Genomic DNA, 20,102 nt, shown 5'->3' on the forward strand with positions numbered 1-20,102 from the left:
CTCTATTTTTCTAGAAAATGATGCATACTTGCATTTGTGCATTTTTAAACTCTTCTGCCTACTCTGAGCTTTCCACTAGCTCACCTAAAGTATAGTGAGCATGGACTGTGACATTTTTAGATTGAATTTTATTGTGTTTTTTTTTTTCCACATTCAGAAACAATTCTTCTCATTTGACCTTCTGGCTATCTTTTTTTTTTTTTTTTTAATTCTTTTTCAAGGATCCCTCTGTGCAGAAGGTGGGTGGAGGGAGAAAGAAGACTGTCTCTTTCAGCAGCATGCCCTCAGAGAAGAAGGTAAAAAAAAAAAATTGTTCTTAAGAAATAACTTTTGCAATGAAACACAGTGATAAAGCGATACTCTTATTCAGGTAAGCAGTGCAGCAGATTGCTTGGCATTCATGCAAGGCGGATGTGAGCTGAAGAAGATCCGGCCCAACTCCAGGGTCTACTGTCGTTTCTACACCCTGGAGCCTGACCTGAGTTGCTTACGTTGGGAACCGTCTAAGAAGGATGGGGACCGGGCTCGGTTAGACGTCTCCAGCATCCGAGAGGTCCGTACTGGAAAGAGCACCGAGACCTTCCTCCATAACGGCCCCCTCTCCGAACACCTGGCTGAAGAGGCGGCCTTCTCCATCATACACGGGGATGACTACCAGGTAAGAAGAAATTAAACCCTTGGGTTGGAATTTTATCATGAACCAGAAAATCTACATTTATGTGGAAACTTCATTTTTATAATGAAAAAATGATAAGACATCATAAACTCAAACTTCACATTTCTTTCGGATTCACGGTGCTGCGTCTCTTCCTTCAGTCCCTGGACTTGGTTGCATTGTCAGCAGATGTGGCCAACATTTGGGTGACAGGCCTTCGTTACCTGCTGGCCCATCCCTCAATCATTGGAGGGGCAGGTGGAGGTGGAGGAGGACTAGGTGAAGGAGGAGGTGTGTCAGTAGAGGGCAGCCTGGGGAGCAAGATGAGGAGCGAGTGGCTGGCAGCGGAATTCGCCAAGGTGGATGAAGATGGCTACGGCATTGTGTCGGAGGACATTGCGGTCACAACTGTCTGTAAACTGTGTCCTGGCATCAAGGAAGCCAAGGTGAGAGGGTTCTGGATCATCTGAAAAAGTACAGTCATTCCAGGTTAATGCACATAAAAGTTGTAAAATTATGCAGTTGTTAGGTTGATGGTTACATTTGAGTAGACTGTCGTGCATAAGGTCAAGTACAGTTACATTGTCTCATTAGTTCGTCTTTAAAAATGATGAAATTGAAAGACAACATCAACTAAATGTGTGATAATAAATAATAACAATTTAAAGGACTGGTTGGCAGTCTAAACACACTCACTAATTTAAAATACAGTGACATTTCAGAAAAATCTGCCACCACATTGAGTGCAGCTGATCGAGCTAGCACCACAATCCCTCTGCGACCTTTTGAGTTGTACTGTGAACAGACAGACGCTGCTTTCATGGGAGATGTAATGATCGTCACCACCATTCCCTTTTAAAGCGAGGTACAGTTGAACCGTGTCGTATTGTTATTGAAATGGCAAAGTTGGAGGGTTTTTAGGGTTATATTTTCACCAGTGTTTTCACTCTGGTTGTCTTCTGTCTTGACGAGTTTCTTGTTTCTTTGTTTATTTTTGCTTTATTTTTATTTCAATACCCTGAGAATTTGGTTCATTCGTTGAAACATTTACAAGCAACTGAAAGCAGTCTCTTTAATATTTAAAAGGGTTTTGACAGAAAAATAATATGTCGCAAACATTGACACGAAACAATAAAAAAATTGTCTTGTTAACACATTGGAGTATTTTAGTTGTGATCTTTGTGTGTTTTTGCTGTTGTGCAGGTCTTGGTGTAACACACAGACTGTACCTACCTGCCTCTACAGGTCCATCCATACTGTCTGAATAATGTGCTCTAATGCTCGGTGATCTGGTATCCTGTGCCGGTTATAGATCCGATTTTAAACCTCCTGGTCTGGCTCGCCTCGATCATTTCAATCATGTTATGAATGGAACCACAATAACCGAGCGAGAAATAAGTCCCAGAGTGGCTGACAGGGTTGCCTGGCAACAGCCACAGAAAACAAACTCAACATGGTAAAATAACCCTAATCATGACGGCATGCCAAAACAGTAGCTCTCCATTCACCTTATCTACAGTCACTGCAGGAGTTTGATCCCACGGTTTGATACTGTGTTTTCAGCAGCAGAACAAGTAATCAGAGATTTTTGGCTTTTTCTTCCCATGTTGATGTTTTTAGTGCAGCCGTACATGCTATAGGTTGATTAGATGGGAGTAGCAGACAGCCAGCTGTTATTATACTAAACACATGGAGAAGATTGAAAGTTCTATTGGTCTAGACAGAAAGAAGAAGAAACAGACCAAAATGAAGAGATGAGAGAGAGAGAAGGCGGAGAGTGAGTAAGAACATTATTACTACGTTGTATGTGGGTCACTTCAATATCCTCACTGAAACAAGATAACCGAAATTTAATCAAATTTACCAACTCCATTTAATGAACAAGGCATAATGTTTGCCTGCAAATTATCTTCCATCTCACATTCGCACATTTGCCTTCATCGTACCTCTCTTCAATTTAATCGAAATCTTGTCCCTTTCCACAGGTGCGTCTGCGTTTCAAAGAGATTCAGCGTAGCAAGGAGAAGCTGACCTCCCATGTGACACGGGAGGAGTTCCAGGAGGCCTACTGCGAGCTTTGCACACGGCCTGATGTCTACTTCTTATTGGTGCAACTGTCGAAGGACAGAGAGTGTCTGGACCCGCAGGACCTCCGCCTCTTCTTGGAGACGGAGCAGGGTTTGTCTCTGGCCTCAACTGAGGGTTGCTGGGAGCTCTTGAAGCGCTACGAGCCTTCCGCCCAGGGCAGAGAGAGGGGGCTGCTGGGTATAGATGGATTTGCACGATACTTGCAGTCCCCTGAGTGCCAGCTACTCGACCCGGAGCACCTGGGAGTTTGCCAGGACATGAACATGACTCTGTCCCACTACTACATCAGGTGGGTTTGGTGTTCCTGTCTAATAGTGTGTTCATGAGCAACTGGGAATTGAGAAACCTCACTGATAGAAGAACTTACTGAATACCTGCTCAACTCACCAGGAAAATGCAAGGTTTTGAACAAAGGTTTGGCATCACTCAACATGTAATGAAAGGATGGTGAAATGTGCTTGCCCTGCGCACAGACTTGTCACTCTGTTGTTTAAGTCGTACACATGAAGACTAATTCATTTGACATTTGTTGATGGTTTTTTTTTTTAGATTTCCAGGGGTGAACCATGTTTCCTGTATGTATAATACGTGAGCATGCTTAATACTGAATGGGAACACCCCCAATTCCCACCCCCCTGAATGCCACATGACTGACCCTGAAGCACCCTCCCCACAAGTGTTGGCCTACAGCGCTAGGTCTACTTAATGTTCCCATGAGCTTTTTAAATAACATCAACCTTCATATCTGAATCGTCCAACTCAGTGTCTAAACCCATCAGTTACAGCCCCTCTGCAAAGACTTTTCTATGTTACCTTTAAATATACTGGAATATAAGTATATTCTCAGTATTCAGGGTTATCTTTCCAGTAAAGAAAATGTAGGACTCTTTTACAAGGTTGTTAATTTGATAATAGTTGGATAGAAACTGCTGCCTGCTTGTGTTTACTCCTGTGTGAAATGAAGAGCTGTTGGATAATGGTGTTACAATGGGAACCCCACTGGAACAATGCCATATAAATACAGTTTTTCTTTGTTTCCTTTTTTTAATGATCATGTTTACTCATCTGCATGTTGTTTTTGCCTCCCAGAATGCTGGCACATCACCCAAACAAACAGTTGAGGAAAAATACATATTCAATTAGAAATATGGTTCCTGTGTTACATTATACACTCGACAAATACATGCATACAATGCTTTTCTCTCTTATTTTCCACAAGTTCAAGTAAAAGATGAAAGGGTTCTTACGTGCATGAAAAAGATTAAATTCTCACAAGTTGTGTTTACAAATCTGCTTCAACATGACGTGATGGCAGTGGATGAATGGCTCGATGGAGAGCCCCATGATCTTGTCGCGTTACTCTGCGTTCAGAGAAGAAGTCTCGATCTTTTACTGGAGTGAAAACAAGTATTACAGTTATAATTTTTTGTTTGTGTGGTGTTTTCTTATTCTGAACACTCCTTGTTCACTTCCATTGCAGAAATCCGATTGTTTGAATACACGGGGTTAGGCAGTGTTTTCAGACAGACAGTGGTTCATTGTTACATTTTTAGAAGCAGTCATTTTTCTGTATTGCACTGAAAAGTCCTGCTCTTCTTTCCTCAGCACCTCATACCGCTCTTACCTTCTGGATGACCAGGTCCATGGCAGAGCAGACCTAGGGGGGCTGATCAAGGCCCTGCAGTCTGGTTGCCGGTGCCTGGAGCTGGGAGTGACTGATGGCCCAGAGGGGGAGCCTCTCCTTGGAGTCGACTATGGTCCAGATATCCCTTGCCACCATCACCACCACCATCACCACCATCACGCACCTGTCACTATTCGCTCGGCTTTGGAGGTGATCAATAAGTATGCCTTCCTGACGTCTCCGTACCCACTCTTGGTGTACTTGTGCCAGCGTTGCTCCCCCTCCCAGCAGCGTACTATGGCACAACACCTAAAGAGGGTGCTTGGCTCTCGTCTTTACATTCCGGAGGCCCTACCTGTCAGCATGGGTGGACGAGCCACGACCTTACCCTCTCCTGAGCAACTAAAGGGACGCATTCTTCTAGTGGGCAAGAAGCTTCCTCCAGAGCATGAGGCCTCTGATGGGGAGATATCAGAGGAGGAAGAGGAGATAGGAGGAGGAGGGCCTTTGGCAGGGCGGAGAATGACCATCCCTGGTGAAGAGGAGCTGGGTGTGGTTTTGGTGGTACCTCCACCCTCACAACCAAGGAAACTTCGCCTCCACAAAGAACTGTCAGACTTGGTGGCCATTGCTCGGACTGGTAGCCGTAGCTTCTATGCTCAAAGAGCCAGTCAAAAACAGGCTCAGCAGCAGTCACCACCTAGCAGTCCCTCCTCTCCTGGCACGCCCATACCTCCTGAGCAACCATATTGGACACTGTGTTCCCTGGGTGAGGGAGAAGCTGGGCGGCTGACCAGTGAGAGCCCAGAGGACCTTGTTATGTTCACCAAGCGCAACCTAACCAGGGTGCGGCCCAGCTCAGTGCGTCTGGACTCGAGTAACCCCAACCCACAAGGATACTGGAAAGGAGGGGTCCAGCTTGTGGCCTTAAACCAGCAGACACCTGGTGCCATGCTGGACCTTCACAGAGGCCGCTTCTCACAGAATGGGGGGTGTGGTTATGTTCTCCGACCTGCTGTAATGAGGGATGAGGTGTCGTATTTCAGTGCCCACACACAGGGTTGTGTGCCAGGAGTACCGCCTCAGACTCTTCGGATTAAGGTTCTCTACTGAGGCAAAACTATGTGTTCTTATTAATTGTCTCGTGATAGGAATATTGTTATTTTAACACCATCTGCTTTGTGTTTTACTTTGCAGGTTATCAGTGCCCATAACCTGCCTAAGCCTCAGGGATCGGGGGCCAAAGGGGAGGTTATTGACCCGTATGTGGTTCTTGAGCTGCATGGGGTACCGGCTGACTGTGCTGAGCAGCGGACACGCACTGCTGCACAGAACCAGGACGATCCACTATTTGATGAGACCTTTGAGTTTCAAGTAAGAAATTTTGAGACCTTTGACACTTGAGTTTATTTAATAAAGTATGGTGGACTGTCTCCATGCTCTTTTTTTTGTAAGAAGTTTTGTAAGCTGTAGCGCAACTTTTTTTTTCATTTTTACATACATTGTTAAACTGGGCACATCCACCCAGGACTGGAGTTTGGTGGCTCAGACCCAGGTACAGTAGGTGGTGTCTCAACATGCATTGTCTGGCTGTCCCTCGTCACAGATTTGTTGTGTTTTAGATCTTCTTGGACAGAGCCGTGTGATAGATTAGTGATCTCTCCAGGTTGCACCTTTCTCAAAGTCAGCCAGAGCCAACTCAGCATAGACAATGGTTGGATGAATTTTCTTGGATAGGTTTTTAACGCCACAGCCAGAAGTTTCTGCTTTGGGACAGTCAGGATGAGAGTCACAACCTGGAATATGGAGGCTGTGTTTCCCTGATGGAAAGTGGTGGATTGGTATTCCTAGCTCACTCTGGGAGCGAGTTACTGCAGTTACAATGTACCCAAGGATCCTGGTGTCTTGAGAAATAGAGCGAAAGGTTAGGTAAGCGGATTTGTGCGGCGTCAGCAAAAATGCAAGGGCTCATTAAATCTGTTGTGATGAAGAAAGGTGGAGGACAAAATCTCCATTTACCATCTAACTGGTAGTTTTGTTCCAACCCTTACTCATAGTCAGTAATAGAAAAAGGGAGCTCACTGATACAAACAGTTGGTATCAGTCTCTCCACAAGGCTGCTGTGCTTAGCCTCATAGAGCAGGTGGGGGGGCTCTGAGGTGTTTTGGGCAGATCCAACTGTTCAGATCCACAACCTGTGGTCCTGAAGAGGAGCTGGGATGACGTGAACAGACTCAGCATCCTGGTAGAAAATGTATATACGAATGGATGGAGATTATTACAAGACAACATTACAGCAGTAAGCGCACCTCAAAGGGAAATTTCAAAATGTTACACAGGACTGTGCGTATAAAACACTCCAAAGGAAAGTAATTATTGTAACACAGTACAACATTGTTCATAGCGAAAAATTCAGAGAAACCACATATTCCATTTATAACTGCTTGATGGCTCCGCAATCTTATCCCATTTGTATGACAGAAAATAATAATTGGAGCCTTTGTGGAGCTCAGATGACCTTCTTAGTTCCTGATAGACCCTCCATGACCTCCTTCACTGAAAAACAAGTGAGACAAGACAAAATTCCTTGCAGTCTGGTGTCAAATCTGAAGCGTTCTGTTGATGACCTTATCGTTAAGAATGATCAAATAATGTAAGCCAGATGTGTGATTGATTAGATTTAACATTTATATGAGAATCAAAGAGAAAAAATGTCATCTACATAAAAGAAGCTTATGTGGAAAGGTCTGATCTTCTCTCGGAGTATGTAATTGGAGTGTGTGTGAGTGTGTGTGTGTGCGAGCGCGCGCGTGTAATTCAATGACTGTGTGCAGTGAATTCATTATATGACACAGGATATGATGACTTTGGTGTTGTTCATTTGGCTTTAGTTCTCCCTCAGTGACAGAGTCCTGTATCACTACAGCTGAGCTATAATGACAAGCTGTCACAACTGATAAGCCATGTTGTCTGCAGCCACGTCATAAGTGTGTATTCAGCGTCTTGCCTTCCAGCAGACGTACTGTAACTTCACCAACACTGCAAACAACCCCTGTAATACTTCTTATTCAAAGGAAGTGCCGCAAAAGAACTTTCCATTTTGAACTTCCTGCTGTGATCGTATGTTAATTTTACTACCAAAAGAGAGAGTTGAGCCCGTTTTCGTAAATCACCCTGGTAGCCTGCGATGAGGTCACCATGGTCTGGATCTCAATAAATCTTCTTTCCTCTGTGGCTGACATTTTGCATTCGGGTGTGAATGAACAGGAATTTATTATGAGCCCGAAAGTGTTTTGATTTAGTTATACATCCATTAGGCTGATGTTGGAACACTGCCGACACAGAAAATTCAACAAACCTGAGCAAATACTCTGCAGGGTTTATGGATTGGGCCAAATTTTCAGCCTATTAGAGCATCGATAACAAGTGTACCAAGAGTGAGTCTATTAACTAGAGTCTTTGTGAAACCCAAATATAGTCAGTCACCCTTAGTAAATATTAACACAATAAATTTTGTGTGCTTCTATCTGTAGAACTGGTCCGTTCACTTAATGTGAGACAGAAGCGAGTAATGAAAAATAGAGATAACGATGCAGATGAGGAAAAGAATTTGAGACTTGGAGAAATATGTTTTAATCAGTCAGATTATGTCTCTGTTGCATGTAATCCTCTCTTCGGAACAGACTCGGTTTTTTGTGTATACTTTTTAATGTCCTGATACTGATGATAATGGGATACTGATGTGCCAAAAGATGAAAGCACTTCCTTATTTGTGAAAACAAAAGTGAAGAAGAATTTCACAAAACTCTCCACAAGCCTCATTTTAAATTCAATTGTATCAAGTCTTTGATGTGAATTAGGGCCTCCTTTGTTTGGAGTAAACCCTCCTGAAGCACAGAACACTGCAGCTGTTAATGAGCAATGCACATGTGCAGATACTGTTAATTACTATTTCAGTGGTCAGCACTGTCGCCTCACAGCAAGAAGGTTCCGGGTTTGAGTCCTGGCTCCAGCACAGGATCTTTCTGTGTGGAGTCTCCATGTTCTCCCTGTTCCTGTGTGGGTTCTCTCTGGTACTGCAGCTTCCTCCCACAGTCCAAAGACATCAAGAGGGGACGAGGCTGATTGATACTCTAAATTGACTGTAGGTGTGACTGTGAGTGTGAATGGTTGTCTGTCTCTATGTGTTGGCCCTGTGATGGACTGGTGACCTGTCCAGGGTGAACCCCACCTCTTGCTCGAAAGCCGCCGGGATAGGCTCCAGCCCCCCCCCCCCCCCCCCCAAACCCTTAACAGGATAAGCGGTAGAAAATGGATGGATAAATGGATTATTCTGGTCATTTCACACCATACAAATGTGAAGTAGGTTGTTTCTAAAAATACAACATTTTAGTTCTTATCAAAACTTAAAACACTAACTGTATAAGGTGAAATGTTATCAAGTCATTCCTAGATTTCAATAAGAAACAGAGAAGAACATAACACGTTGTTACCAACCTTCTTTACTTCTTGTGCAACAGGGAAAATTACCAGCAACCAAGTGGTGACATAATTGTGTGTTACCATGGTTACCAATTGATTTATAGACACAACCACAGAGTGCTGCCCTGAGAGTTTCCATGAGCACAAGTGTCACGTCTGAAGTCACAAAATTCTGAGGTTGGTCTGCTCTGCGTCACACAACTCAGATTTTCAGCACACTCGAAAAAACTGCCTGGTGTGAAAGTCCTGAGCAGTTGAGATAAGCTTCTTGAATAATAACTTACAACATGCATTTTTATGGGAAGAAACAAAGAAAAAGGAAAGCGAAGTATTAAAAAGGGTCAGTTTTGTCTTCGTTTTGTCTCAGTAGCTTTCTCAGTATTTACCCAAGGCTGAGGGAGACATTAACACACACACATTTGACGTCATGCCGGTTAGTTAAGAGTGTATCTGTATTTTGAGGCGTGTTCTCATATATGTCTTCATCATGTGTCCGCAAGGCTGTGACACAGCAGCCCATCTCTCACACTGGGCACAGCAAAGCAACGCAGGCACACAGATGCACACACACACACGCACACACACACCCACACACACACGCACACACACACACGCACACACACACACACACACACACGCACACCCAAGTTCAAAGAGACACTAGTTATTTTACTGCAGGTACGAAAATGTTAGAAAAAGGATGGAACGAATGCTCAATAATGTTTTCCATCCAACACAGTGTAGAACTATTTTAATCAATAAAGTAGCATTTCTACTTCACACTTAATAATTCAAGTGCATGATGGCACCAGCCTTGGAATAAAAGCAAGACTATCCCAGCACTTTGGCCAGGACAATTTTTGTATCATGCTACAGCAATTTTTGTGATAATAAATATGTTGTGAGACAGTTAGTCTACCATTAATCAGGATATCTGAATGCTGAGGAAAAGATAAACAACTTTTATAGGGAAAAAAATTATTATTCGTTCACTTTAATGGGCTGTCAGTTTCGCAGAAATTAACTATTGAAATGAAAAAATGTGCAGCAGAGTTTTAGCTTAAACCCACGCCTACAACAGGGTGGTGCAAGAGTCCTTAAGGCTGTTTTAAGGAGTGGTTTTAAAAATAGCTTTTGCTAACAAGTGGCTGAACGAGACAGAGGCTGTTGAGGACGTGAAGTCACGCATCCGCTTCTAGCATAACATTAACATTGCTCCGCTACCGATTGCTTTTACATCTCAAACAAATCATTCAAGTGGTGATCATTTGTGAAAATTTAGAATTTATTTTTAGCAGCAGTGCAAAATCCAATGTAAAATTCCACTGGGTTTTGGTCGAAGCAACCCACGGTGATGCTAATTTCCAGGTTGGTTTGAAATTGAATAAAAGCCAATAACAACCGCAAAGCACAGCATCGTGTAAAAACACCAGCTTTCATGTGGGTTTTAAAGTTTTCTCTTCATCATAGGGTGGAGATTTGTTATGCGAGTGAGTATTCACTTCTGTTATTCACATTTGCATAAAACTATTTGAAAAACTTTTTGGTTGAGATTGAGAACAGATTTTTACCTCCACCGAGGAGGTCACAGTTTGTGATTGGTTCTTAGTTTTTGTTTTTTGTCTGTGTGCCAGCAAGATTATGCAAAGAGCGTAGGGCTGATTTGCGTGGAAGGAGCAGATCTGGAGGATTTTTTTTTTTCACACAATATTATATGAAAAAACTTAAGACTATTACTACTGACAATTAATGTGTGGATTTCTATCTGGATTCTCTTGTTCAACATTTAATGCACAAGACAATCAGAATGATTAAAAAGTCCACAGCTGTAACTTGTTTTTATGATGTTGTCAGACAAAAATTTTTTGTAACACCGCAGCGCCAGATGTGAGGATGTTAAATGGGAGAAAAGTGATACAGCCTTGTGTCTCATCATCCTTTAAGAGAATCATTTGTTTTGAATTTTACAGAATTAACAGTCACTGAACTCTTTGGCTTAGCCACAGGCTCGTCTGGGAACATTTGAGAATGAGAGACAAGACAACAGGATTGGAGTGACACACACACACACACACACACACACACACACACACACACACACACTTGCACAGTCTGCTGGAGCTGTCTGTCTGTTCTCCATATCACCTAGAGCTCTCTCTCTCTCTTGCACACACACGCACACACACACACACACAGACACACACACACACGTATTCTTTGGAATAGTTCAGTGTGAGCCAAAGGGGCTTTCCCGTCTCCATTTAGAAAGTATGACAGGTTTGCTTTTCACTCCTCCATCCATCATCAACCTCTCCCTCATCCTAGAATGCACACACAAATCTATCAAACATGAGGGGTTACATGGTCCTGCATCTCAGCGTGTGTTAAAGTATCATTTTTGTATTTGTCTAGATTTTGCTAGTTGTTCTCTACTCATCACGGGTGAAGACGTTGCATTACTGTAGTCGGTCCTAATTATTTCCCTACCCCGTTCATGGCTCTGAGCAACAAGCCTGTTTGTTCACACACGTGGTGTCATTCCCTCAAAGCAGATGAAGAGTGTGTCAGATTTTCAGCTGGGCATCAATACACCCTTAAAGTGCATTTGGCTACCTTTGTCTTGACCCAGGATTTCTGTATCCGTACCCCACCCTGGAGCACTCAACCCCTTTTTTACTATTAGGCTTTTTTTTTTTTGCAACAAGTAGCACAACACACAAGTGATAAGCTGGCTAGCTGGCTACTATTAGCATTCTTGTGTCAAACAGATAAATTAGCTTTGGAATTCTTTGATTTGACTGGAGATTCGATAATCATACTTGGATACTGTGTCTTATTTCCCTGTTTTGTTTAGTCCGCATGTCCATGTTTGTGTTAGTTCCATTTTTCCGCCGTATTTTGCCAAAACCAGCATGCAACTTCCCCTGCGGCTGTATGGGTGTGACAGGTCAACTTGCTGCACGTCGGGGACCGAGGCTGAATCAAAGGGCTGTCAATCAAACTGCGGCACACACAAAGGGTAGGTTGCCTGATTTGATTGACAGCCCTAATCACGGCACTAAAAGCCAGATGTTGGATATGCACCTGCAGGCCTCTAAAAACTACAGCCAATCACAATGCAGGTCATGGTCTCAATTTGCAGGATGTAAATTTGGTTGCTACATAAAGTGGGACATCTGGTCACCCTAGCTTACAGTGATTAGCTCATATTGTGTTGATATACCTGGGGAGCCTAAGTCAGGTCTATTTGTGGGAAACCCTGTTGGTAGAGTTGTGTATTACTGCCACAGGTGCTGCTTATCTAGTATTTTGATATAACTATTAAAATCTTTTGTAATTGTACTTATAGAACTCTGCTATTTCACTTGTACTGGAACTGCGATTTGAGGAAACCTCTCTTAGGCTGAATTCTATTTTTTTTTTTTTATTGCAAGTGAATTACAGTAAGATGTGGTGAGAAAAGCAAGTGCAGAGAATCAGGATTCTGCTGGAGGAAATGATCCATCATCACAACAAACATGTGACCTCCTGCCAGCAGAAGACGAAGGCAAATGTTAACACGCTAAAATGTGACGACAAAAAAGTTTTCACATGACGACAGGAGCGTCAAAATAAAGCTGCCGACCGCAAATTAGTCGATGAGTTCCTCAGGCTCGAATGAAAGGATTTTAGGAAATCAGCAGATTGAAGTTTTCCATGCTTTGCTTGACCTAATATCATACCGCAGGGTCTCAGTGCTCCAGAAAGTAGCTTCATAAGTGCCCTTCAAAGTCAGGATAGAAATCTCGGCTTTTTTGTTCCCCTTACTGACCGTATAACAAGCTCATACCCAGCAAACACAACCGATGTACCACCGATCACGTCTGCTGTCTCCTGAAATTACTGGTATGCAGTTTGTGCCTCGCGTTTCAGAGGAGTTTCTGCATCAGACTGTGTGTAGCAGATGCACAAAGAGGCTTTACTTAACTAATGATAGCGTTAAACAGGGAGTTAAAATAGCTACTATCTCAAATAAGGAAATGTTTTAATATAGTGTGGCAGACAATTCAAATTTGAAGAGAATAAATTGGAAATTTAGGGGTAATTTATATAGCTTCTCATATACTGTACAGGCATTAATGCAAATATTTTGTTTTCTGACCAGCAGAAATACATTCCAACATTTTAAAATTAACGTTCCGATTGCATATGTTTGTGCCTACATCTTCAATATGGATTGTTTTACTGAAGAACAACAGATAAAAATAACAACGCATCTTATGTATAGATCGCTTTTGACAGAAATAAAATACGGTGTGGCATTAATAGTGATGCATTCATGTTAGAGAAAATGAATACCCCCCCCCCTCCAAAAGAGTCCAATTCAGAAGGTAAAATGAAATGAAATATTGTGCTGTGGCCTCATAGAGCCTTCAGTAGCATGTGACGTGGGAATAATCTGTGAATGTGATGGAAGAACGTAAAATACATGGTTAAATGTTGTTTATATAAATTAACCCAATATATCAAGTTCAGGTTTTGTTGATTCCCATTAATTTTCAGACTGTATGGTCATGTTAATTCTTGTACATTACCATTAATACCAATAGAAAGTTTCAAACTCTTTTGCAGAAAAGGAAAAAAGAGGAGATTCCCAAAATTCCCCACTTTTACCTCCCACAGCAAAATTTCCACCATTGGAACCTTGTTTATGTGCCATGCAGGGAAGCAGGGAAGCAGTAATCTGCTCACCTCGGCTGAAAACTCCTCAAATTGCTGCTGGTGGTTGGCGTGAGTGATGTGAGGCAGGTGATCAAATGCAGGTGTAACGTAAATGCGGCACCCTTTGATGCTCGGCAGAGGGGCGTTCGCTTCAGGAATCAGCTTAAGTGCTGCTGCTGCTGACGGTGACGACGACGAGACTTTTACCGATCTGACAGAACAAATTCAGACTCGTGCAAACTCATCACAATATTCATGAGAGAATCAGTGTCTTATCTGTGCTGCTGCTGAGGACTCCATATGGTTTTATTGTTCAGGATCGCGCTCACACACACACACACACACACACACACACACACACACACACACAAAACTGAACTGCAGCAGTTGTATCCTCTGTCTCTGCAGGGAATGATAGAACGATACTCTGTTTTACTCTGTGTGTGTGTGTGTGTGTGTGTCTGTATTTGGATTTATGAAGCGCAAACACAATAAGTTATCATTTTTGTCATTAGGAAATGTGTTCGCTCTTTGTTCCTCTGCTCAATTGGTTATGCAGAGAAACACCGACACAATTTGTGTGTGTGTGTGTGTGTTATAAAGAGAAGGTAGTACATTTAGTACATTTCTGAGTGTCACTCCTAATTAAAGCTGACCTGATGATCCTGAATCAGACGCGTAACGTCTTTGTCGTCCCAGATGATAGACATCAAACTGATAAAAGCCTGAAAAGACTTTCACCAAGACTTTTATAATCAGGAACAAACTCAAGTTGTTTTAAGTAGCACTGAATTCTTAAAATTATAGAGCTACACGCAAACAGTTCTTTTCAGAGGTTAACCATGAATGTGGAATGGAATTTGAATCTGCACGAATCAATAATTATGTATTTTAATAACACACATGCCAAAAAGTAATATCTCTGCTTTTGGGGACTGAAAAAGCTTTTATTTACTTGCATGAGTGGAACAATTAAAGGGAAATTACTCAGAAATCTATTGGTGGAGACCAAAGTAAGGCTTAAAAAAGACAGAAAACTAAAATTCTTTTAAAGTCTTTATCCAATATCCAGAATTCTCTTCAAGTAAACACATATTTGATTCTATTATGCCTGAAATATTGATCTTATAACTGTATTCATATTGCAAAATATACGTGCATTACAGTATGACAGGCAGCTTCATCATATGCATTTTTAGGGTTGATTTACCATCCGTAGATTTTTTTACTACACATTCGTAACATTTTGAATCTGATTTCTCACCTTAGAACCAACTGAAATCAGGTGAAAGGTGATCGCAGACACCAGAGCTTTCTTTTTTTGCTTTTGAATGATAGTGACAATATGATTAACGAGTGCTGCTGCGCTTAAGTGCTGCTAATCATAGTGGTGACAGAATATCGCTGGGCAGAAATAATGTCATGACAAGGGGGGACGTTTTCTTTTCAGAGTGGTTCAAAAATACTACATGTTTGATGTTCCCAGTCGTATTTCATAACGCCCCATAATCTGCTTATATTAGCACATCCGGCTCAATGGAAAAATAAATATATACACACATGGATGTTCCTTCTGTGGAAGCAGCAGTTGATAAAATATTTTCATCGAAGTGTGCTTCACAAAAACTGAACTCACAAAGATGTTTTCTCCTCCTGCAAGACATGATGGTGACTCTAGAAGTCAGAAAATGTTAGCCTCATATTAGCCTGAGGCTGATCGACATGGACTATATAACAACAGCAAAACCGTTCAAAAAGTCTACTTACAAACTCATCGCCCAGTTTAAGCTTCTTCATCCGACAGCAGGCCCAATACTTAGCTATCATTTTGATCTGAGCTAAAAATAAAGAAATAAATAAAAGAAAAATACAGGACTTCTGGTCCAGTGCGACTCTGAAAGATTGCAGTCCTGTTGAACTGGATGCTCCAGCTGGTCACACTAGTTCATAGCACGTATTCGAACGGTAAATTACACCTCTCGGTTTTAAGGTCATGTGACTTTCGTCGACACGTCTAACATTCCGTTAGAAATGTGAAGCTCACAGGTGAAACGGGACTCAATCTCTGGTCTTCAGCTAAGTTCTCTAAATGTGGACTCCTCTCTGGTCGTCATTAATACCGCCCCTTGTGGGCAAAAATGGAGGACTAGGGCACTACTACAAACATTTAATGAGCTGATAGTATCCAACCCTACTGAAACTTTAATGAAACACATTAGCTCAGTTGTAGCTCAAGTAACAGTTGCTGTGAATGCTGTGAAAAAGGTTTGACATGGTTTTATTTTCACGCTGACCTTCACTGAGCCTTCATGGCTGGTGTCCTCCAGGTGAACATGCCGGAGCTGGCCTTGCTGCGGTTCGTGGTACTGGATGATGACTACATTGGAGATGACTTCATCGGTCAGTACAGTGTGGCCTTTGAGTGCCTTCAGTCTGGCTACCGCAATGTGCCCCTGCTGGGCCTCGCAGGAGACCCCTTACCCCATACCAGCCTGTTCGTCCACGTGGCGATCACCAACCGGCGAGGTGGCGGGAAAGCCCAGCGTCGAGGTCTGTCAGTGAGGAGGGTGGGGCGGCGAGGGAGGGAGTACGTCACACTGAGACACACAGGCATCAAAGCGGTGGATGAGACGTTCAAACTGGCTTGTGCCCCCCTCAAGGAGGTGATGGACCTGCGGGAAGATGCTCAGGTGAGACCAAGGACTTTACATTTAAACTGGTCGAGAAAAATATGCTTCTAAATTCTAAATGTGTGTTAAATTGAGCGCCAGGGCTTGACAAATGTGACAGATTCGCTCATCAGTTCATCCACGTCCTAAACAACATGTTTACCCTTGTGATGTTTTGCAACACAGACAGCTTGGTTTCCTGTTCTGAGGGTTTAAAAAGCTTGTGCTCAATTTTTTTTTCACTGAATTAAACAATTTCATGTGAATTACTCAGCAGAAAGTGTGAAATGACATTCTGTCTGCTCTCACTGGATAATCCACAAAGTCTCACTGTCCCTCCGACGCACACCCCCCCCGTCTCTCTGTCTCAGTGCCACAAGTCCAGCTGTGGGCTCATCTGCTTCAGTCCATTATTATCCATCGGGCCTATGATGCTCCATGTCTGTCACACACATGCAGACACACTCACACTCAGGTGGGCGTGATAATCGCTCTGCCAGGTGGCAAATAATGTTGAGGCAGACAGCAGTGTTTCCTATTTTAGTGCCATTTTACCCTCATTCTGAAATGACCCAAAATGGCATGTCAACACGTGAACACATGACTTTTGTTTTTTGTTCCTGTCAGATTTGAATACCAGCCAGTTTTGCATCCTGATGCACCTGCATCTGTTGAAAAATTCCAAGTGTGATTCGCTTCCAGATTCATTTCACAGTCTCGCCAAACTCGATCAAGCGAAGGCTGATTTCAGCTGATTAAAAGTGGCCATATTGATTTAATACACGAGAGAGACAACAGATGAGAAGGAAAGTGTGTGTCACTCTTTCTGACCTTTCCCCCTCTTTCCTGCTCAGTTTTACTGCTGACATGGTCATCTGATTCTGTTTTCCCTCTTGTCCTCTTCCTCCTCTTCTTTGTTTCTTTTTTTGGTCATGTTTCAGGGCTCCACAGCCAGTTTCAAAGAACAGTGTGGGCTCCCCACAGTGGCCAAACTGAAGCAGTGCATCCAGAGCCTGGCCACCAGGCTACAGAGCCCTGAGGGCACTATGGGGGCCGCCATGGTGCTGAAGGAGGGCTACCCGTGTCTGGAGTCGCAGGTCAACCTGTCAGAGCCGACCCGCAAACTGCTCACTGCCTACAACTCGGTGAGTCAGATGGAGGAGGAGGATGAGTGTAGTGGAGAGTAACCCTACTACAGCTCCTGCTTTCACACCTTTTATCAGAACCACCTGTTCATCTATTTTAGCTGGTAATTCAAGTAGATCCACTGAACTGAAGCGCCGTATTGAATGCTTTAAGAACATGAAGCTTGAGATTTGTAACCCATTTTTGCCTCCATATGCTATGTGTTTTTTCTTTGATTATGCAATCACGTGGCCCATTTCCAGGGATACGCGTTGCACCAGGGAAGAGCACATGCAGACTGCCCAGGATCTAGATAAAGATCCAGGAATCTTGGAAGGGATTCTTGAATCTTGTGACATTTTGAGTTCGATATTCACAAACATGTTATGTTGATTACTCCAAAAGTATGTCTCAAGCTGATCAGGGTATCTTTAATGGAACTTATTTATGCAAATGTGGAGCATTTATATACACTTCCAACCACCACAGTTGTGATGATGCATATTAATTTGAGTTGTGACTGATCTGACCAATAGTTATTAATAATAATAGAGCCATATGAAAATGGACCTAAAGGATTCTAACGAAAGATGCGCATAGTATGACATTTTTTCTTGCATGTGAGCTGTCAGACACTCATCATGACTCTTAATAAAGCACAAAAGAAGTGGTTGTCAGTCTGATCCGTGTCAGTTCTGTCGTTGCCTCATTAAAGGTTTTTGGTGAAGGTTTTTCAGTTTGTAGATTCCTGTCGTGAGGAGAAACAAGTAAACATTGTTTGTGTTGGTCTTTTATGAGATTTAAGACCCAGAGTAACAGCTAGAAGAAGAATTATGCCAATGTTACCAGGATTTTTTTTTTTTTTAACAGTGGTTCCCAAACTTTTTTTTTTTAATAAAATGCTGTTCTCTCACAAGGATTCAATTTCCTGCTGTGTACCCCTGCTACCTCAGTCAGTGCTAGCTAGCACCACCAGTGGCTAGGCTAGTTCCGCGAACATTGATGCTAGCTCTGTGAGACACGATACTGGGGGCCCTGCATCAGATGGGTTCAACTGGATCTTTTTGGTCTACCCTCTGATATAACTCCTACCATTGGGGGTATGCATAATCCAACGTGGGAATCAGGGCCTTAGAGATCTTGGGCTTTATTTTTCATGACATAAGTGAAAAAATTGTTCGTATCATTGTTCCTGCTACTACTGCTAACACTACTGGTATAACTGTTTTCGGACTGGGGACTGAGGTGCTTGCTGCTGATTATATTTTGTCAATCGTGTCTTGAGTCGTGGTGTGAAGATGACATACATCTGTCTGATTTTCAGGTCTGAAGACGAACTTTTGGCTTAAAAATGTCACTTAAAATAATGAAACAGCACCTTTTAGGTGTGAAGATCAATTCTTGATTAATGAGACAACTTTTTTGGCCCAGCCCCCTCCAAGAGGTTTACAGATAAAGGATCTGCATGTCTTCTCCTGATTTAAATTCCGTCCAGTTGAGATATTTTAGTTTATATTCGCTGTGGAATTCATAATAAAAACAAGGTTAGTTTAACAACATGCAAATTCATTAGCTACAATGTGAGCAGTTTTTATAATTAAGTTTTAAATTGGGTCAAAGTGAGTTGAGACTGCTTTAACACACGCACACACACAGACACACACACTGCCAGCTGCGTCTCCTCCCACTCGTTGTGCATCAGATCAGGACGTATCTCTCCCACCTGTGTCAGCGCTCTGTTATTACACCTACACACATCTCAGCACAGAGGGTTTTCTTCCAACCAACACTTCATGTTTATGCATATCAGCTGGTTGATGATGTTCAAGTGTGAGCCCGGCAGGTCAGTTTCATGAAGTCATGATTGGCGTGCATGCGCGCGCACACACACACACACACGAAACTCAGTCATCAAACACTCAGACACACTCGCCCTTGTCTCTGTCTCTGCTAGCCTGGAGTCAGTCTTCTGCCCTTTGATTCTTACTCTTCATCTCTTAACACAGACTCGTTACATAAAATACAAAGTTGCGCAGAGTTGCGTCGTCTCTGACTCAGGGAGTTCAGATCATTGCCGCATGTCCTCTTGCACTGCACCACTCATGGTTATTCTGGTTTATTTCAATTCATGTTTCAAAAACCATCACAAGTGGTGGTCATCTGTCAAGATTATCTCACAGAACAAAACATGAACTTTAGTTTTGCAAAATAAAAACATATGGGCTTTTTGGTAAAGGGAACCCTTGGTGGTGCTAACTTCTGGGCCGGCCTACAAAAATACATCATCCCTGGGATGTGCTGTTGTCTGTTTAGTGTGTCCGCTTTGCTCACCCGCACGTTGTGACATGTTCTGTATCGTGGATCAAAACATAGAAGAGAGGGATGAAGCTGAACAAGCCTCTAATATAAAGCATATCCAAATTGGTTGAAACAAAGGCTTTAAAGCGACATTTTATTTTACACTTCTCCCTCCTGTTTGCTCAGATGATCGCCGCCCAGAAGCAGCTGATCGAGAACGCAGATGGCGTTCAGGAGAGGATCGCGCAGGTGCAGAGAGAAGGTAAAAAGCATCGAGCAGTGGCACGGGGATGAGTGGCTGCTCAGGCTGACGTGAGCCGATAATGAACTGAGTGCAAATTGTTTTGAGGATTGCTCATGAATAAAACAATGGCAGTGTGCTGATATTCCCTCAAAAGTATTAAGCTTGATGTGAACATCAAAGAGGCGAACTTCACCAGGCTTACCGAGGCAGTAAACA

The 20,102-nt window shown here is 42.7% G+C and overlaps 1 protein-coding gene across 3 annotated transcripts in view; it reads left to right on the forward strand.

Annotated features, from left to right (window-relative positions):
• plcl1 (phospholipase C like 1) overlaps nucleotides 1-20,102 on the forward strand; it is a 75,059-nt gene that overhangs the window by 51,672 nt on the left and 3,285 nt on the right. For all 3 annotated transcript variants that reach the window (XM_086220134.1, XM_086220135.1, XM_086220136.1), the window contains exons 2-10: nucleotides 222-296; nucleotides 371-658; nucleotides 817-1,101; nucleotides 2,641-3,032; nucleotides 4,349-5,468; nucleotides 5,565-5,741; nucleotides 15,878-16,240; nucleotides 17,161-17,364; nucleotides 19,829-19,904. In XM_086220134.1, the coding sequence (XP_086076260.1) occupies nucleotides 222-296; nucleotides 371-658; nucleotides 817-1,101; nucleotides 2,641-3,032; nucleotides 4,349-5,468; nucleotides 5,565-5,741; nucleotides 15,878-16,240; nucleotides 17,161-17,364; nucleotides 19,829-19,904 (2,980 nt within the window). The remainder of the gene's footprint in view (nucleotides 1-221; nucleotides 297-370; nucleotides 659-816; nucleotides 1,102-2,640; nucleotides 3,033-4,348; nucleotides 5,469-5,564; nucleotides 5,742-15,877; nucleotides 16,241-17,160; nucleotides 17,365-19,828; nucleotides 19,905-20,102) is intronic.

The sequence above is a fragment of the Aulostomus chinensis genome, chromosome 12 (genome assembly GCF_037954235.1).
Source record: "Aulostomus chinensis isolate RoL2024-O1b breed Wild chromosome 12, RoL_Achi_v1.0, whole genome shotgun sequence".
Classification (NCBI taxonomy): Eukaryota; Metazoa; Chordata; class Actinopteri; order Syngnathiformes; family Aulostomidae; genus Aulostomus; species Aulostomus chinensis.